Below are 20683 nucleotides of genomic sequence, written 5' to 3' on the forward strand. Positions count from 1 at the left end.
GTATTCCACAACAGAAGAGGTACCACATAGTTGTCATATTGAGACTTATTTTTTTAACGGACTCGTATACAATGGATCATCATTTACTCCGCAAACCATTTCGATCTTTTCATTAGAATAAGCATTCCATTGGAGCTTTAGGATAGGGCCTATACCATTTTATATTCATTCATTCCGATTCATTCATACATTCATTCATTCATTCATTCATTTATTCATTCATACATTCATTCATACATTCATTCATTCATACATTCATTCATTCATTCATTCATTCATTCATACATACATTCATTCATTCATTCATTCATTCATTCATTCATTCATACATTCATTCATTCATTAATTAATTCATTCATTCATTCATTCATTCATTCATACATTCATTCATAAGTCCACCCTAACCATTAGCTGATTTGAATAGAAAGAAGAAAATCCAACAAGTGTGTATTTGAGTTTTGTCAGACGTGTATCAATCAGATATGATTATTTACGTCTGGACCGACCTTTAACGTCACCATCCGAAAGACGTGACCAGGGCTCGAACCTCGACCCTCTGCATCAATTTGTAACTTCCCCACAGCTTGGATTACAGGCGCACGCCACAACGCCCAGTTATATAACACTTAACATATAACACTTAAAATTTCAATCAAAATCGGATGCGAAATAAGATAGTTATGACTTTTAAAAGTTTCGCTTAATTTCACAAAACAGTATAATTATGCACATCCTTGTCATTCTATTCCACTCACTATTTCTTTTGTATTTTTATTGTGCGAAATATGAAATATTCTAATTTTTCCTCATTGTCAAGTGAAACTAGGATTGATTACATTGTGGAAATAGCATTATTCAAAGGAATGGTCCAGGTTGGAAATATTTATATCTCGATAAAGAGAATGAAATTCACAAAGCAAAATGCTGAAAATTTCATCAAAATCGGATAACAAATAAAGTTATTGAATTTTAAAGATTTGCATTATTCCGGTGAAACAGTTCTAGGCATGTCTTTATGAATGTGCTGATGATTTTATATTCCCACTTGTTCTTATTATACATCAGATTTTGATGAAATTTTCAAGTTTTTCTCTATTTATTTAAATCATCATTTTTCTTTGGTGGAATTGACCTTTATATTCGACAACTAACCGCCCCGTGGTCAATAGAGGGCAGTTGTATTTTACGGCTCTGCAGCAGACGTGGACGACCGGATCGATCCGACGGTAAATATGATCAAAATTGTAATTATTTCTGAATTAAAAGTGCCAATAATTTTCATTCTGTGTGACTGGCTCGAAAGGACGTTCTGGATGCAAATTTGAAATCGTTTAAGTAGACGTAAACGTATGTCAGTGTCTGAGACTTTGTGCTCAAATGTGTTCGTTATTGTCAGCGGGTCAGCGGCAGCGCCATGACATGAATGCCGGGGCGTCACCGGCTGCAACCCTTGTAGTAGTAAGGGTAAGGCGTCGCGCGCCGCCGATTGTCGCATGCATCATACTGCCTTAAATAAAAGATTCCTACTTACCGAGCTCAATACTATTATTGTATTAAGTTGTTATGCCTTACTTTAGTGACAGTCAGTCACACTAGTGTGAGGTTAGTGTTAGTACCAACAAGTATTACTATACTAACCTCTCACAAAGTAAGATAAGAATTGCATTTGGCTGGCAGTGGATTTCTATATAACTAACCTAGATCTAAGAAGTTATGCTATGGCTTGATTTTTCTGTGAAAAGCAGCATGTAATGAACCTTTTAGTGAGTTAAAGTGGTATAACAGCCCCCCCCCCCCCGGCAGAGCCTAGTCTTGAGGACATAATGATGATGACTTTTTAAAATCCTGTCATATACTTCTTCATCAAGAAGTATATGACAGAGAGTCATCATCATTGCATCCTCAAGACTAGGCAGAGCCCATTGGGAAAAGTAAAAAACAAACAAACAGGAAAAATGGAAAAGGGAGAAGAAAGAAAGAAAGGAAGGGGTAATGTTAGATCTAATGTAAAGGGAAAAAAGAAGAAAAAGATAGAAAGAGGGGAAAAAAGGAAGGAGAAATAACGAGAATGAAGGTAAAATGGAAGGAAGGAGAAAAAGAAAGATCTAGACTATAAAAAGAATGTGTGAGAAATAAAAAACAATGGAATGGGAATTTATGGTGGAAAAGGGAAAGAAAATAGTCAAAAAAGAAAAAAAAAAGAGTTAGAATGGAACATTGAGCCAAGATGTTGGTTGAAATGTTTTGTTTAAAATGAATAAAAGATAAGAGGAAAAAAACAGGAATTTATTAAAGAACATGGCCAGCTGTTGTTAATTGAAAATAAGTAACAGGAAGAAAGAATGGGATGGAGTGTATAATATAGCTTGTTTGCCTTGCTATATATTCAATGCAATAACTGTTGCAAGCAGGACAAAAAAAATACTGAACATCAAGAGGTTCGAGAGGTACCACCCAAGCAATGCCTATGTAGTATACTCAAGGGCTGGACTCCCCTTTATGCTTCAAATTTAAATTTCAGAAGGCAAAAAATGTCCTCATTCCCTTTGCTCTTTCTTGATGCTTTTAGAAATGTTCCCACATTTGCCATGTGCCCCCTCAAAGTGTTTTGTTTATTATGCCACTGCCTTGAAGTAATGTGTTTTTCAAACCTAAACCCATGATTTGATGGAAAATAGCGGCATCTTTAAGGTTTATAATGGCTGAATCTGGTGTGGTCTAGGGGTCTCCGCCCCCGCATAGAGCTTTGCGTTAACACTCGTGTACAATCATCATCATGAAAAGTCCTGTTCACATCATGATATGACTGGGAAATTTTTTGTTCTATGTATTGTAACGTTTGTGGTCGTTAAATATCTTCTTGTACTGGAATCGTGCAGATACATGTGCGCACAGACAAGGGGGACTGCGCAGACTTTAGGGATCTTACAATTCAAGGCTATGATACACTGCCAGTTAGCTATCTTCAACTCCCTATTACCTGTGAAAAAAACAATACAGTAGATTTGGTCTCTGGTTTTTACTGGTAATAGTGAGTTTAAGAAAGCTGACTGGTAGTACCTTGTTCTCTGTTAGGACCCCCTGTGTGGTGAAATAAGGTTGGCTTTTTTTTCTTGTTACTGAAGATAGATAAATGCTTGATTCTTTACACTGTCAGTTTCTGTTACAGCTATTCATCATATATCTTGGCTGTAAAGTTGAATGAAATCTTTCAATTATTTTTTTCTAAATAAAAAAGAAGAGATTGTTCGGTGACAAATCTGACCAACTTTACTTTTCCACCACAAAAATATGCTTGAAATATCAATGAACTTTGGCCATGTTTGGGGTGTTTGTTTGAATAACCATCATATCTCTGTATTAAAGGGTATTGGTCTAGTTCATAAAACGTGGACATACATGTAAGAGTCATCAAGTATCACTGAACCTCTATATGAGTTTCAGGTCACATTACCAAAGTCAAAGGTCATTTAAGGTCATTGAACTTTGGCCATTTTAGAGGTAATTATTAGATTGCTGTCATAACTTTCAAAGTTTATTGTATAAAATGTGGATATAGGGGTAATCAAGTATCACTGACAAGTTTTAGGTCACATCATCAAAGTCAAATGTCAATGAACGTAGTATTGTATCATTATATGAATAGCATTTTTTGTGAATAATTATTTTATAGTAGTTTTGAAAGTCAGCACTGCTGCTATACTGAATCGCGTGATGCAGGTGAGACGGCCAGAGGCATTCCACTTGTTTTACCTCATTGATTCTTGGAGTTGAGCAGTTTATGCTGTCCAGGGGTCTGTCTATTTAGACTAGACCACATAGCATGCAGCCAATAGTTAGATAAACCAGGGATACACAAAGGTTTAGAGTCATCTTGAGACTGAGAGGAAGTTCATCCTTCAAGATCAATCAATACACGGCTATTTAAATTTGTTCTACCACAAATAATTGCGTTGTAATGATTTGTACAATCTTTACCTGTAATTGCAGAGCTCTGGCAATGTGTGCATGACTTTGGACTGAAACTGTAGCACAAGGAAACAGACATGGCATATAGTATGTATGTTTATATGGCCATGACCATGGTGTTCATAGGATGTGGTGCTAATGTCTTCTTCTTGGAGCTTATAGTGAGGTGAGAATGATACACTTCAGAGTTCAAATAATGTTTCCAGATCTGAATTTTCTTGATTTCTTTAACAATATACATTCAAATACCAGTATCGTGTTTTCTTAAAATCCAAATTTTATTGTTCGAAGTAGACACCAGAAATGAAATACTCCAAAAATTTGTTTTGCCCAATTGATCTTGGGCCCGGCAGCAACTGTGCAGTGCCAGATAGAAGAGGCTTTATCCCTTTAATTGTAGAACGCCAAACAGGGTAGCAGCAACACCCATCTTTTAACGTCTTTAGGTCTGACGCGGCCGGGGTTTGAATCCCCGACCTCCCGGTTGTGAGACGGATGCTCTACCAACTGAGCCAACACACCGATTTTTGTTTGATTTATCTTATCTGCCCCCCCCAAAAAAAAAAATCTAAATTTTATTTCTTATCTCTTCTTTTTATTGTAATTTATCTGCTACGTTACCCTCATTTTCCTACATTTTTTTCATTGATTAAATTTTTAAACTAAGGAACGTGTAAGTTCAGCAACCATTCATATAGGAAAGACTGGCCACTATGTATAAATGCAATTTTTTGGCAATTAATGAAAATCTTTTTAGGAAAGTAATGGTAGTGGTACTAAAAGGTTAATATTTTTATGTAACCTTTGCTTAAAGAAATGGTTGCATATTGCTCATTCTGAATGATTTTGTGACTTGAACTTTGAAAAAGTCCGGCCACCCCTGACTCACTTTAAATATTGTAATTGATATTGAATTAGCAGCGGAAGCTGCAGTGAATTTGACTTTGAATCATGGACAGAGATACTAACTGCCTTCATATTTTGCTTTGACTTCTAATCAGTGAATATCCTGGAAGTGGCAACATTATTACATTCGCCCAGTTTCTTCTGATAGCTGTAGAAGGATTTGTTTTTACCTCTCAATTTGGGACAAAGAGACCCGTTATCCCTATCAAGTAAGTATGATGTAATCAATGTTTTCTCATACCCCTTTCATAAACCCATCCTCCAATTATCCACCTAAGAGTAAATGCGTTCATAAAGTCAAAATCTGGTCCCGATGCTGGTATTATGCGGATAATTGCAGCTTCGAAATAATGTGGATAACTGTGGTCCTCCTCCGATTTTACGACCGGATTATGCTGCTATTATCCGCATAATTGGGTTTATGAAAGGGGGTATTATATAACCTTTGAGGGTCTGCATAGTGGTACAGATATTATGGGAGAGGTTCATAGTTCACCAAGTGGTTTAGTCTCTTAACCGGCTGTCTGTACTTTGAAAATAAATGAATTGAACTGAATAGTCCTGAAAAGGTCTGTTGAGTGGTGGATTGATAAAGATAAAAATGGAAGGCGAGAAAGATGATATTGTGTAGTTTCTTCCATGATGTAAGGTGTAGTCCTTAAAAGGACCGTGAACTAGATGAAATTGAAGAAGTGGATGAGTTGAGATGAGAAGTACTGGTGGTATTGAGTGGAAGACGAGTATATAAGCAGAGTAGATTGGTGACGAGAAGATGAGCAACGAAGAGTAGTAGCAATGAGGTGTCTTGACTTCCTGGGCAGCTTGACGGTCTGTCATCATTAATCATCATTTTTTCTTTACATACTAACATGCAATCGTTTGATTTATTGAAATTACCCTAGGTTGTTATCAAAATAATCTCACTTTATCTGAATGGCCTTTTTTCTTTTTAATCCATATTTTGATGCAGGTACTACTTTATAATGGTGGCATTCTTTTTCTCAACAAGTGTCGTGAACAACTATGCACTCAACTTTAAAATATCTGTTCCTCTTCATACTATCTTCAGAAGTGTAAGTATGTTGCAATTTTATTTGAAATATGAGAAATGTACTATATAAGTAAACTCAATATGTATTATTCTCATGATTGAACTATTGTTTAATTCCAGATTAAAATATTTGTAAAGCCATATTTCTATTGAATTCCAAGTTTAATCGTCAATATTCAAGATAACATACTATATAATTATTGAATTTGTGTGTATCCTCACATTATCCTATTCCTTTGATAGATTGCTTGATATAATATTTTCTTGATTAATGAGGTGGCATATTGCATTCCATAAAAGTGTGGTGTAAATTAGCCTAGTGTTTTCTAGACCATTGCTATGAGGACACCACCCAGTATGTTTTCTTGTAACTTTAGCTTTTTTATGTACATGTAGATTTAAGATCCTGTATCAAAGTAGGAACATTTTTCAGATCCGTTAAACAAAATGATTATTGACATGTATTTTTCTTAAAGAGAAGCATGCATACTTTAAATGAAGCAAAATTTTGTTTCTCTTAACTTTTAATTAAATCACTGTTCTTTGCTTAGTCCAAATCATTGTCATTTGTTGAGTCCAAATTTGATTCTTCTTTGTCAATGTATAGGGATCTCTCATAGCAAACATGGCTCTTGGTATAATCATCTTACACAAACGGTGAGTTGTTGATTTCTAGAATTCTAAACCGTGTAGCAGGGTGCTACATAAGCACTTGTCTGATTGCCTGGGGCAAGTAAAAGTTATAGTCAGGCAATTGTTTTGAAGTAAAGACCAAAATTACTTGCCTGAATTGGGCAAGCAAAATTCTCACAGTAGAATGACCAGAATTAGGGTCGATGATATGATACTGAACCTAATTTTGGTCATGGCAGGCAAGTTAAAATCACTTTGGAAAAAGAAATGCAATAACAAGGTAAATTAGTTCATGTCAAAAGATAAAACCGCAAAACTTTCTTTTGAGGTAAAGCTTTTTTTTTCAAGGATTTTGGGGGGCAAGTATTTTCAAACTATTTAAAAATTTACTTGCCCGACTGTGCAAGTGCTTCTAAAAAGTTATGTGTAGCACCATGGTAATAGATACAATTATTAGACTCTTTGGTGATAGACAATCTAGGATTAGACCATGTGATATTAGACCAAACAGGAAGTAGACGAAGAAGGTTTAGACCAAGTGGCAAGTAGTTAGTTACCTTGATTAACCCATTGGAAACTGACTGACTTTGCTGTAACATATATGTTTTCCATCGACTCCAACCCGTGGGCACAATCTCCAAGGGGGTTAAACCAATATCATGCTGGCAAATGCTTTGAAGTACCCTTCGACTGTCACAAGGGCAAAACTAAGTCATCCATCATCATTTTAAGACTTCAAGTTTTGTTTGAAATTAAATTTATTTATCCTAAAATGTCATTTCATTCTGAATATCACACGTTTGATCGAGATCCACTTCTTTGGTGAGGACTTTGACTGTTGCACTAAGAAACGAGTCTACATTCTTATTCTTCCCTAGAGTGTTTTCATAAAGTCTTAGCATTTGATTCAAAAGAGAAATATGTTCATAAAAGAGGCAAGGTACTGGTAGGTTATATGCTTGCAGTGAAAAATTAGAATGACACTTTTCAATCACTTCTAAAACCAGAGTTGAATACCACATCATTCTTTTGCATTCAATACAAACAAAGTTGAAAGATTTTTTTTCAGCGAGGTAGTGCTTTTATTCTTTGCATTTTTTAATTTAAAATTTATGTTTTCTATATTTTTTTTAAATTCCTATGATAGATATTCTCCTTCCAAATATGTGGCTATATTCATGATATCAGCAGGAATCTGTCTGTGTACCCTTATGTCGGCCAAGAACATAGTGAGTTGAAAATATTCTTTTAATGAATTTAATGTTTAAAGGATTTTAGTGTAAGGTCCTGTAATCATGTTAGTAGGGGAAAGAGGATAATTCCAATGAAAAAAGACATTAAAGTTCTTGAACTTGATCACAATAGTGGTGAAGGGGTATGGTCCAGCTGAGTAATATGGAAAAAAATTATTATTTTAATATCATCTAAATAAAAATTGGAGCTAATGTAACAAGATAGTAATTGAATATTTCACCTCCTCTCAGGTTTATCAAGAATCTTAGCCATCAGCCTCCTGATCATTAAAAAAACAAAGCTGGCAAAATTATTAGAAAAAATGAAATTGATAAAGCACGAGTTTTATAATCCCAAACTCCTTGTGCAAAATTCTCATTAAATGGGAGATGAGAAACATGTAGAGAAATTATTTTTTACTTTATCATATTCATCATTTGGTTTTACATGTGTAATTACTTTATGATATAATTTACAGTGTAAATAATTCTGTAGTCACTTGTATTTTCTTTTCAGCTTTACCAAAATATATGTATCAGTCATGATATGCATGATAGATCACATCACAAAGAAATGTTATCAATCTAAAAAGCACATTGCAGGAATTGGTAATTGTTTTGAAGCATCCACACAAATTCTATTTTTTCAAAAATTATTCCCATACCTCCCCCATTAGTGGATGAACATGAACACAATTGAATCTGTCCGAGTATTCACCGTTGGGTCATGGTGATTGTTTTACCGGTATTTTTTTAAAGCATGGTGCTCTATATGGGATCTGTTTATACATGTATATTGAAATGATTTGAATTTCAGGGTAATGAAGATCAACCCAAAACGGAAGGATTTGATTCCATGTCAGATTTCATGTTGTGGATAATAGGTAAGATCTCTTCTATGCCTTCCCTCCTCCCCCCCCTCATCCACCTTTTCCTGTTTCTGTTGTCTCTCTTTCACTTTCATTTCTACTTTCCTATCTCCCCTCTCTCTTTCTCTCTGCACCTTTTTCCAATCATTATCTTTTGTAGATGCATTTAATATGTGTGTAATATACTTGACTTTACCAATCACGCCTAGAATGTCTATATGTAGTATACTCAAGGGCTGGACTCCCCTTTATGCTTCAAATTTAATTTTCAGAAGGCAAAAAATGTCCTCATTCCCTTTGCTCTTTCTTGATGCTGTTAGAAATGTTCCCACATTTGCCATGTTGTGCCCCCTCAAAGTGTTTTGTTTATTATGCCTTGAAGTAATGTGAATCATTTTATACATTTCTAATGAAAATAATGAAATGAATAAAAGACAGTATTCTGCAGCAGTAGTATGAGTATAATTTTCAAACACTTGACAATGAGAGATCACCCTTTTTGTGCACTCTCAGACAATTAACGTATATATGATTCTCATTTTCTCTCACATCATTCTCACGGGAATGCAGACATTTGATATTTGATCAGGGATGTATGTTAAAGCTTTTAGGGAATGGGGAGAGGCAGCAAACAGACCAGACGAAATCCTTTGTGTATAATCTCTGCCTTTGTGTGTGAAGTATTGTGTGTGTATCTTCAATTGATTGTAATCCAACTGACTGCAGATTGCTTCGTCATGCAACAATGAGCTGATTGGTTCAGTTTGTACTCAGCAGGTAGGGTCCACACAGAGACATAGGGGCCCAGTTTCATTTCTACTGATGGTGGATGATCCCCCCCCCCCAAGAAAAAAAACAAACTAAACTACAAAACAAAAGACAAACAAAAAGAAGAAGAAAAAATGTAAAAACATAAGAATGGAAAAGGCAGTGAACATGCTATAAATGAATGAATCTATTGAGATTGTTCAATAATTAATCATTTGGCTCAGTATTATATAAGTGTTGGCCACTCCAAACAAAGAAGGTAGATTTCAGTCATTGAAGACTACGTAATGTGTCAACATGCCTTCCCGTGTTTCATACAGCCACATATGAAAACATTCCTTCCCTCATGATTTCATCATGAAATCAATGGAAATACAGCCATTGTTAGATATAATAGAACATACTCATTGTGGAATGGAGGGTTTCTCTTCAGCATGTGTTATGTATTATTAATGCAATGTTCTCTCTCTCATCAGGTTTGTGTATGTTGACCTTTGCCCTTTTCCTGTCTGCTCGCATGGGAATCTTTCAAGAGACACTTTACAAAGCCCATGGCAAACACCCCAGGGAAGCCCTCTTCTATTCAGTAAGTAGTCACATGACACTGATTCCTATGCACTTTGATCCCACACATATACAGGAACTACAAATAAATTACGTTGCTGGGAATTGAATGTTAACAACATTAATGAATACTTATAATTTAACACTAGTATAATCTTACAAAAAAAAGTTAATGTCCATATTTTGCTGAAAATGTTGAACATTATAAACCTCTGGGTTATATGTAGTAGTTTATGTACATGTATCTTTGCTGGCTCTGTGTAGGATGACTTTTAATATATATGCTACAAAAAAACACTTATTCAAGATTGTGATTATTTTGATACTCATGAAATAAAAGTTGTGATTTCTAAGAAATTTTAAAAATCTGTCCTACTTGCCTTTATTGCTTAATATTCTTATTTGTGTAGTTTAGTAATGGGGGCTTTTGACTTGTTTCTCTTGGAAAGTCGCAGGTGAAGGGTTGATGAAACTTGCGATTATCACAATCTTTGAATAGGTTGGATAGTTATGGGTGGAGCTTCATGCACACTAGTGAACAATCATATATTGTCCAATTATCTATTGACCAATGGTAATTAGCGGGTGTGGCAACAGTGATATGAATATTCACAAGCCCAATACTCTGTATTAATTCTGCTCGATAGGCATTTACATGGAAAAACAATCCAATGTTAATATTCTCTAAGTCAATTGTGAATGTGACTAAACTCTTAAAATGTTAGGACTTCTTGACAAGTACCTTTGTAGATTAAATGACATGTATTATTCATTTTCATATCATAGAATATTAATGTGTACATTTATTTTCTTCAGTGATGTTTCCTATTTGTTTGTATATCATGCCCATCAAACCCCATGATGGGATATTTCAATTAAATTGACTGGTAGATCTATACAAGAATGCAGCTATTATTGATTTCTTTCGTGCTAGTTTAATAGTTGTTTACGTACGTTTGTTTCCTACGAAATGGGAATGAAATTAGTTTATTGACCACACTATGGTGACCGTCCAGTTTTCCTCTTGGCGTTGGTCAAAATTCAATGAATTGACATTATGTAGCTTTCCACAGAAAGAACGCTTGAAATATCATGGTTATCTTTACTTAACTAACATCTTTCTTTTGAAAAGCATACAAAACCGCACATTTGCCCTCATACAGGCCCCAAAAGTGCAGACCAGTATAGGTTGAATCTTCTGAATTGTTGAGAAAAAAAGTACAAGAAGTGTTTTAAACAGAAATACTTGAACTCACTATCCTATCTTGTGAAGCAGACCAAATTAGGATGCACACCATAATATCCTATCATCTGAGAGAAATCAAACTGATGCGTAGTTCATGCAGTAAGGGTACCTTGATGGTATCCCTTCATTTCCTTGAATTCTAAAGACTCATAATATAAAGTACAATGAATAAAGAATGAATGAAAGAACAAGAGATAAGAGTGTCATAAGACCTTCTAATGATAATCATCAGCAGAAATCATTCAAGTTTTTTTTTTACAAGTGCACACGTAAGTATAAAAATGCATAAAGCATTTTCATTTATTTGATGCACGATAAAAGAGCTATGTTTATATATACTACTCAGTAAAAGAATCGAACCTCGGACTTTCATTGTGTAGCTGGGTGCCTTAGACCACTCTGTCATGGTACCACTCCAAAATCATTTAAGTTGATTATTGTTGCCTATAAGACACAAAAAAATGACCAACCATCTCTCCTATCATTATGGGTACGGATGCGGTTCACACACATTATAAAATACATTAAAAACGATACAGCAAATTTTGTCTTTATTGAAAATGAAAGCATGTCTTTTTATGTAACTTCAGATAGAGATAGTCAGCTGTGTATAATACTTAATATGATAATTATTCTTGTTTGTTTGATTCCTACTTTCTTTGTTCCAACAGCATGCATTGCCTCTTCCTGGGTTTCTCCTAATGGGTAGAGATATCTATCATCATGCTGTAATGTATAGTGCTACAGGTAAGTGGCTCCATACAATGAACTGAAGACCTAAAGGCCTGTTTTCTGTTCAAAGTCATAGGCCATGGTGTAACTCTGTTAAAATTATTCAAGTCATTTCAATTCAGTTATTTTTATTGTCATGTTCAATAAAAAAAAAAACAATTGTCATCAGACTCCTAATAACAAAAAGTGCTTAGGAACAAAGAATAGTCAATCACAAAACCATTTCAAAATTGCATTGAAGTTATGAGCATTCTTTCTTTAGTTGGCTCTTTCCTCATGTTTTGAAGACAAAGAGAACTGTTGTAGTAATTATCCCCACTCAGTTGTTAACGATCTGGATGAGCTTGTAAATTGAACCTGTACTGTTAGAGATTTGTTTCACGATTGGCTACCCATAGTTCACTACAACTTTAGACCAGAGTAAAGATTAAACCAGAGTTCAGAATATGGGTCAAAGTGAATAGGCATGAGTGAGATGGTGATAGATTTTGCATGAGGAGAAAGAAAGATGCCCTATTAGAGTGTCTCTTTCTTTCACCGAATGCGAAATCTCGCACCATTGCATGAATAAGAATATTCGCTATTTGTGTTGTACAACGCCTCGTAATTTAGCAAAAATATGAAACAACAAGAGTTTATCCCTGGAGTAATCTATGAAAAGGGAGCAAAAATACTGAAAGCTGGAAGCAAAATCCCACAAGCGCACATGACCTTGGGCAGCATTGCAAATTTAGCCAGCAGGCTTATACGCGTATTGCACCTTCATTTTTACTGAGCGCAATGAATTAAATTGTATTGTGACGTCACCTCCTAAAGCCGTGCAATGGTACATTTTGGACAGTACATTTTGGATGGTACGTCTTTTGTGCAACGGTACGAATGTTTGACATTCAGCCTCCCATTTGCTCACGTACAACAAGCTAAGTAGGCGTTGTGCAAGAGCTAAAATTGCTTGGGCAATATTGTTTCTATGATGAGGGTTACCATCATTCATCATTGGAGGTGCTAGAAATTTCTAATGGGACCAAAAAATGGAGGGGCAAACTGTAATATGATTATGTCTTCGTCTGATCAAGCGTTTTGGTACCACCAGTGTTTTGGTACCAAAAACTAGTATCATGGGGGAAAAGAATACACGAGTGTTACATTTTAGGGTAAGTTTGGTGTTTGGCTTAATGTACAGATTGTGCATGAGGGCAGTAGTCACTAGATCAAGACCACAATAGATATCTAAAGTACAAATCTTCTGCTATGTGGATAAATAAATATGTTGGTATATTACTGTCTTTGTAACATGGTATAATGGAAAGCATTTATTGTAATTTTATAGCCTAGTTAATCCATAAATTGTTAATTAATATGATTACTTCCACATGTCATATATTGTGGTAAAACACTCATTGAATTTACAAGAATTTCTCTGAAAAAAAGACTTTGGCATTGAATAATTGACAACTGGTGGTTACCTTTTTTGTGTTAAGGTGTATTCGTATGTGAATTTGCAGGTAATGCTGACTTTTTTATTAGCACCATTTTATGACTCTACCAGTATTATTTTACGTGTGGTATGCAGTGTCCGTTTCAAATGGACAACCTCATTTAACCTTTCCTTTTGTTAATTTGTTTCTTCATGTTTATTATTCCAGAACCTATTGTGGTCGGTCTTGGAATAGCTATACCAAAGATGTGGCTTTATCTAATTGGAAACATGCTTACACAATATCCTTTTTGCTTCATATTTATTGGCTTAGAATGTATGAACTAAGAAATAGAGCATGTTTTGGTCAGAGCAGTATTTGGGAGAAAATACTGAAATATAATTCAAGTCAGAATGGGAGGGGGAGGGGGGGGTAGATAGTAGATGGTATATGGAATTGAATAGAAAGAAATGTAATGTGGAAGTGAATACTAAATATTAGGATAAGGGGTTAGGGGAAATGAACAAAAGTGAAATCTCGAATTAAATTTGAAACTTCCTTCTAGATGAATATATAAGAGAAGGATGGAAAAAAAATAAAAAAAGAAAGTGAAATAAAAATAAGGATGCAAGCAAAATATCTTGATACTACAGCCTTCTGCGAAGAGGAAATTCAAAGTAACATTTCATCATCCTGATGGAATATAATAACGTCAAATCCAAGACTGATATATAAAAATGTAGTGGCCATAGATTGTGGAGTGAGCACTGCCCTATAATCTGTTGGAAGAGGAAGTTGATGTGAGGAGGGTTGATTTTGTAGAAAATGTTATTTCCTCCCTTAACCTTTGACCTTACGTATATATGCATTCGCAGTGTGTTCATCCTGACCTCGGAATGCCCATCTCTCGTCACCACCCTAGTCGTCACCCTCCGCAAGTTCATCAGCCTCGTTGCTTCCATCATTTTCTTCCAAAACTCTTTCACCCTGTTGCATTGGTTAGGAACCACCATGGTGTTTGGTGGGACCCTTCTTTTTACCGGTGTCCTCCATCAGTTGAAGGATGCCCTCTTTGTGAGACCACCACCTGCATCTCAAGACAAGAAGACTGATTAACAATTGAGCTTCATGGTGAAACTGTTCTTAGATTTTAGTTAGCTTTATGGTGTTTGGGGATACCCTTCTTTTTACCGGTGTCCTCCATCAGTTGAAGGATGCCCTCTTTGTGAGACCAACACCTGCATTTCAAGACAAGAAGACAGATTAATGGTTGAGCTTCTTGCTGATTGTAGTGCCTTGTTTCCTGAACATACTTCCATTTTAAACCATTTACTTATGCTACATAAATACTGTACTTATGTAGCATAAGTAAAAGGTTTACAATACAGTGGCAGTTAGTGCTGTAACCGGCAAGTGAAAACCCGATCCGTACTGACCCTTATAATCCAATGATTTGCAGGCAGGACCCGCTGACCCGTTTGGTTGGAACCTGGGGTTAATCATATAATCTAAGTCTACCATGGGCACTCACTCAATCACATGTGTTCACCATGATGTGAGTGATATCCCCACACTGTACAAGCTCACATCTGGAAAATATTTTCCAACTAAAGTTGGAGTGAAATCACTTCCAAAATCACCGATTTAACTTTAATCCAGAGTTCTGGGAGTGACATTGTACGATGAAATGGGTCTTCGTCGATCTCGTAAGCATTGAGCAGTAACTCTCAGAGCCAATTTAAGAATCACCGATTGCAACAGTAATTATTACTATTTACGAGTTATATGCTGGTACACAATGTGCTGCAAAAACAAGCTCCTCAAATTGGCAATGAAATAATAAAAAATCAATGGATATCTTCAGTGGCAGTATGTGTGACCTATATGGTAGGCACTTATGAGGCTAGTGTACATTGAGGCGGTATTTGGTGAACTGAGCTCGCGGGCCCACACAATGTTCACAAGACAAAAATACCCCATTTTTTTTTAAGGAAACGTAAGCATCTCTACAAGAATCTACCATGTAAGAAACACAGTATCTTGAGTAATCCGAACTCAGTTTATTCCGTTTGTGTGTTTTGAATATTTATGTGTGTGTCGTGACTTCTCCCTTTTTCATACCTGTGCTACAGCTATAATCTGCGGATTTGAAAATGAACTCGGAACTCAGCCGGACCTGCAACCCGCATTAGGGGCATACCGGCAGGTTTCACTGTACCACAATGGGGTACGGTTTGCAAAACCAGTGCCAGTCCTTTACAGTTTAACCCTCAACTCTTTACGGAATGCAGCTCTATGGGCTTCAGCAGGTCTATTGTTTGGTGCCAAATGTTGACAAAGTGCTTACTCGTCTGAAACATCCTAGATAGTACACTAGATAGTACTGTATCAACTCACATCCTTAATTGATGGCATAAATATCTTGTATCACATGATTACCTTTTGAACATTAGTACAGCAAGATTTCTAGTATGTGAAATATAAAAGATTGTATCACTCATTGACAGAGTTGGATGATATTAAGGAGAAATTAAACCATTGTAATTGGTTGAGTGAACAAAAATATTTGATATATTGAATACTGTAGGAGAATACAGAAGATAATGTGAGTGTGCCTACATCAGATCATTTAAACCACTGACATTATTTTGTGAATGTCACTTTTCTGTGAAACCAAACAAAAAGTGAAAAGCCATGCAAAAATTTCTTATGTTGACATGCAGATGAAATTTAATTGATATACTGATTTATTCATATGAACCTATTGTTGGGATGGACCTTGTTATTTCTCTAGTGCAAAATCATGTTCTAAAGTCGACAGAAATCTCTGACAGCAAATAAGGAGAACTTCTATTATACCTTCATGATTATGGTGGGAAGCCCGCTAGCTCAGCTGGCAATTCTGAAAGTACTTTTAAGACATCACCGTGCATTCTCATAGGATTGAGCACTTAACCTCAAAAGTGTCTTGGTCGGGTAGGAATGATTGCTGAAAATAATTAATCTAATTAAGATTTGTCAATTTATGTATATTTTTCCAATTAAATGGGTATGAAAGCATATGCAGTCTACCAAAAACATTAATATACATATAACCAGGCCCCTCTTCCCGCCGACGGTCTCATCACTGAGGCAGAGTTCTTTTTCTGATATGTTCTGCTAACTCTCCAGTCTACCGTCGTCGAGGAGGGGGTCGGCTAGTGTAAACAAAGACCACAACATTAAATAAATACAGACAATGACGTTTATATATATAGATTATTCTTGGTTCTTTAATTTTAAATATTAATTTGAAGTTGCCAGGGGAATACAAATAATTCCAATTGCTTCTCTTTAACAATAATCAATTAACATTAAAAGTGAAAGGGTGTTAAATAGTTTTAGAAAGAAGAAACCTGTATTTTCGGAAGATGGGCAAGGCCTTGTAGCAGTTCAGTCTATAAGAATGTTCAGTCCTCCCATGCAGCTGTTTTCCGCAGTCGTGTCCTAGCTCTCTGCCACACTCGCTGTCTTTCCTCCTAATTGTAAATTAGCATACAACGCTCTCCGAGTTCTCCTCTAGTATTATCCGCAACCTCATCCTATTTCTAGAAGTTGTTGTATATCGTCGAAAACGAAGTAGAAAAAGAGATGATATGTATTCAGCAGGTGAGGTACGATGGGATTAGATTCTGAAGAAAGATTAATTCTGAAGACAATTAGTTCTGAAGACGATTAATTCTGAAGACATATAGTTCTGAAGACAAATAGGTTCTGAAGACAATTCTGACAATTATGGTTGAAAATGAATTCTGATGATAAATGCTAGATTCTTGCTGGAGGGGAATGAGGTAGAATTCATGTCTCTTATTTCTCTGTCCTGTATTTCTGCCTGTTATTTCTCCTATTTCTTGATTGGAATGGGATTTGTTTCGGTAAACAGAACATCAGGTGTCTAAAGATGGAGTATATTCAACCCAGTAATTAATTTCTTTATAGTAATTCAATTCTCTTTGATCTTTCTTGTCTGCCTTCTTTTGGACAGGTGACAGAACCTGGTTCACCTTGCCATAAACTTTCTTTTTTTTTAATTCTTTAATATTATTGCTAGCACCCTAGGAACACTTTTTAGAGTACCCTAGGAACATCTTTTTTAATCCACTACATACATAAAATAAATTTTGATTGATGAAATGTATATACTTTAAAGTGCCTATTGATCACCATGATAATTTTTCATTACCATGTGCAATGATATTCATATCTGACATTTCTTTGCATTATCCTTTTGTTGTTCCTATAACTGGTTTGTTTCCTCAGTTGGTAGAGAGTCTGTCTCACTCTCACAACCATGGGGTCAGGAATTCAAGCTCCTGCCGCCTCGGACGTTAAAAAATGGGAGTTACTTGGAGAATGTTTATGGTTCACCATGTGTAATATGAAGAAGGGAAAGGAAAAACAGGCAGAAAATTGAAATGTAAAGATGAGAAAGGATGTAAAGAGGAAATTAGAGGTATTCTTTTCTTGAAAGTGAGTGAAGTCCTGAATAGGACTGTAAACCAGATGATATGAGCTGAATATGGCTTGAGTAGCGATGATTTGAGTAGTAGCAGGTTGAAGTGAAGAGGGGTTGCTCAACGTTTTGGGCAGGTTGACTGTCCTGTCTTGAGGAGTCTGGGAGTTGTTGCAACCCTGTTTAGTGTTCAATTATTCAAGGGATAGAAAAAAGCATCTGGCGCTGCACAGTGGCTTCTTGGCCCATGATTAATTGGGGAAAATGAATTTTCAGAGTATTTCTATTTAGATTTCTATTTTGTGCACTAAAATATGGATGTTTATTTTTGTATGTCAGAAATAACCAAAGTGTTTGCCAGTGTGTAGTGATAATTTGGTTAAGTATGATAATATTTGAAACTCAATGGACTTACTACTATTTTATTGAAATTATAAGCTTTTTTGACTGCTTTGCATGTTTGTTAGTGTTGCATAATGTCTACTTGGGTGAACAGGCAATAAGTAAACTTGTGAGATGAAGGTGACGATTTTAGGGTTAAAGTCTGACATTCATGAATCAATGAGTCAATTAAATTATTTTTTTCTACAACATCTAGTGCAAACTTATTGATTTTTCATAAACAGAAGCTTCTAAATATGCATCAAATCAGTTTGCTTTAATTAATGATAAATATTGTATTTGATTTTTGAATATTGTAATCTGAAACATGATGAAAGGCTAAACTGTATTATATTTTAGTATCATATCATTGAGACTCGCAAACACAATCCAGGTGAATGGGTGCTTTTTAAAAAAATTATTTCTTTAAACACAGGAGTGTGTAGCAGGTGTGTTAATTGCTCAATAGACAGGGTAATTATGATGCATCATTGTAAAGCCTTCAGGTATTTCTAATAAAGCACTATATAAGTATTATTATTGAAGAGAGAAGGAAAAAAGACACCCCAGAGAGAGAGAGAGAGGAAATATTTGAATTATCAACTTTTAACATGGTCTACGTACATGTATGTGTGTGGAGTGACAATGACCTGTTTTAGGAGTATCAAGGTCAAAGGTAAAATATTACAGAAGTCATACTTTGAAATATCTTGTCCTCACCATCACTATCAAACCATTTGAAACCAGTGTAATTTGGTTCGGTGTCAATGGCTTTTCAATACTATGGTCATGTTTGATGAAAATTGTCATCAATGACAGGTGCTGTAAAAAGACATTAAAATGATATAAAGACTCTAAAAGTGTAAATGAATTCCAGAATTCTTATGTTGAATATGTGCATGAAATGGGGCCCTGAAATACATTTTTGAATCAGAATTTGTAATGAAATTTTGTGTAATGCACATTAAAAAAAATAGTTTTGTGTTAAATCTAAATTGAGAAGCATTTCAGTTATGAAAAAGGGATGTTGAAAGTAATTCTTTGAGAATTACAGTACTCTTGAATCAACCATTCCATGTTTTAGGTGTATGTAAAGCTCAATAGTTTTATGTGCAATGTACATGTAGTTTGTGTTTGTGTGTATGAAGCAACTCCTTACTTCCCCCACCAAAATTGATTATACTTGTCTCATTGCAAGCCTGGCTTATTTAGCATATGGGCTATTCAACCAAAAATTGTTTTTGATACTTTTTTGGTTTTATGTAAATGGCCCAGTTGGAAGTATTTTCATGAATGTGCAAAGAAAATTGGAATGAAAGTATAGCTCATAGAATGGGTAGATTTTAATGGTATTGAAAGATGAATACATGAAGGAATACATGTTACAAATAGTCACATTACTGAAAAATTTGGGACCAAAAGTGCACTGACCATCTGATATTTCCTATATGTCTTGCTTGAATTATATGGACGGATGGACAGACAGACAGATAGAAAATAGATAGGGTAGATAGAAACATAGATATATAGATTGATAGATAGATAGATGAATGGTTTATTGTGACCAATGCTGAATTTTTATGTATTTTCAAGGTAATAATGACACAAATATTACGAAAATGGCGTTATGGGGAAAATAAATCACACAACTTATAAAAATCAAAACTTTATAAATTCAATTTTTTTCATTTTTTTTCCTTTAATTAAAACCATCTCATCAGGATGAACTTCCTCTTGATGTGGTATATTTGTATTATCAATGTCACAATTCACATTTGTATGCATCTGCCCACTGGGAACTGAAGGCATTATGTTCTTGGGTCATCCATCCAAACCTTCTTTTGTTCTTGTGATGACTAAAGAACCATTTGATAGATCACCTTTAAACTTGATCCAAGAAATAGAAGTGAAGTTTTGAGGGTAAGGAGGTCTAAGGTCACAGACGTCATTACATACCTGAAAATATTGTTTTGGGGGATGTATAACAAGTCATTTGAGGTTAAAGGTCACAGCAGTCATTACATAAATTAACACATCTTATTTTACAAGTGATCATCACCAAATAATCAATTGAGGGATTAAACAATCTTACTTGACTCATGTATTTGGAAAGTCAGTGGTCTGGGGCCCGTTGCAGAAAGACTTGCAATCAAACGCAACTGAAAAAATCTTGCACAACTTGATTTTCAGCCAATGAAGCACCCCGTATTTGGGACTTGCGCTTGATATTTTGACTTGTGTTCAAATGCAACTCTTTCTGCAACAGGTTTGTTTTGTGTGTCACAAGGCCAAAGTTTAAAGGCCACAAAGTTCATCATTTTGAAATCACCAAAGTTGGATGCATGTGTACTATTTTCTTAAACTCTCTGGCTGAGAGATGAATTCTGACCTTGTGTATTTGAGAAGTGATATAGTTTTTGGT

General features: G+C 35.3%; 1 protein-coding gene across 4 annotated transcripts; it reads left to right on the forward strand.

The window, feature by feature from the left end:
- The first annotated feature begins 1165 nt into the window (after positions 1-1165).
- On the forward strand, positions 1166-20586 carry LOC121411383 (UDP-xylose and UDP-N-acetylglucosamine transporter-like). Of its 4 annotated transcripts, none has more exons than XM_041604077.1 (11): positions 1166-1213; positions 3991-4135; positions 4971-5084; positions 5846-5948; positions 6534-6583; positions 7707-7788; positions 8609-8675; positions 9905-10014; positions 11910-11985; positions 13617-13689; positions 14246-20586. In XM_041604077.1, the coding sequence occupies exons 2-11, from the start codon at positions 4047-4049 to the stop codon at positions 14502-14504; spliced, it is 1023 nt and encodes a 340-aa protein (XP_041460011.1). In that variant the 5' UTR covers positions 1166-1213; positions 3991-4046; the 3' UTR covers positions 14505-20586. The 4 variants fall into 4 exon arrangements, with proteins under 4 accessions (XP_041460011.1, XP_041460010.1, XP_041460012.1 ...); XM_041604076.1 differs by having other exon boundaries at positions 1171-1226; XM_041604078.1 differs by lacking the exon at positions 1166-1213 and adding an exon at positions 1243-1347.
- The last annotated feature ends 97 nt before the right edge of the window (positions 20587-20683 follow it).

This window comes from Lytechinus variegatus, chromosome 3, assembly GCF_018143015.1.
Source record: "Lytechinus variegatus isolate NC3 chromosome 3, Lvar_3.0, whole genome shotgun sequence".
Taxonomy (NCBI): domain Eukaryota; kingdom Metazoa; phylum Echinodermata; class Echinoidea; order Temnopleuroida; family Toxopneustidae; genus Lytechinus; species Lytechinus variegatus.

What these genes read in the sequence shown, in the direction of transcription:
- LOC121411383 (XM_041604077.1), top strand. Translation starts at nt 4,047, where the DNA reads ATGGCATATAGTATGTATGTTTATATGGCCATGACCATGGTGTTCATA. An exon ending in AGACCCGTTATCCCTATCAA is followed by an intron (nt 5,085 to 5,845) that starts GTAAGTATGATG and finishes ATTTTGATGCAG; the next exon opens with GTACTACTTTATAATGGTGG. An exon ending in TGTAATGTATAGTGCTACAG is followed by an intron (nt 11,986 to 13,616) that starts GTAAGTGGCTCC and finishes TTATTATTCCAG; the next exon opens with AACCTATTGTGGTCGGTCTT.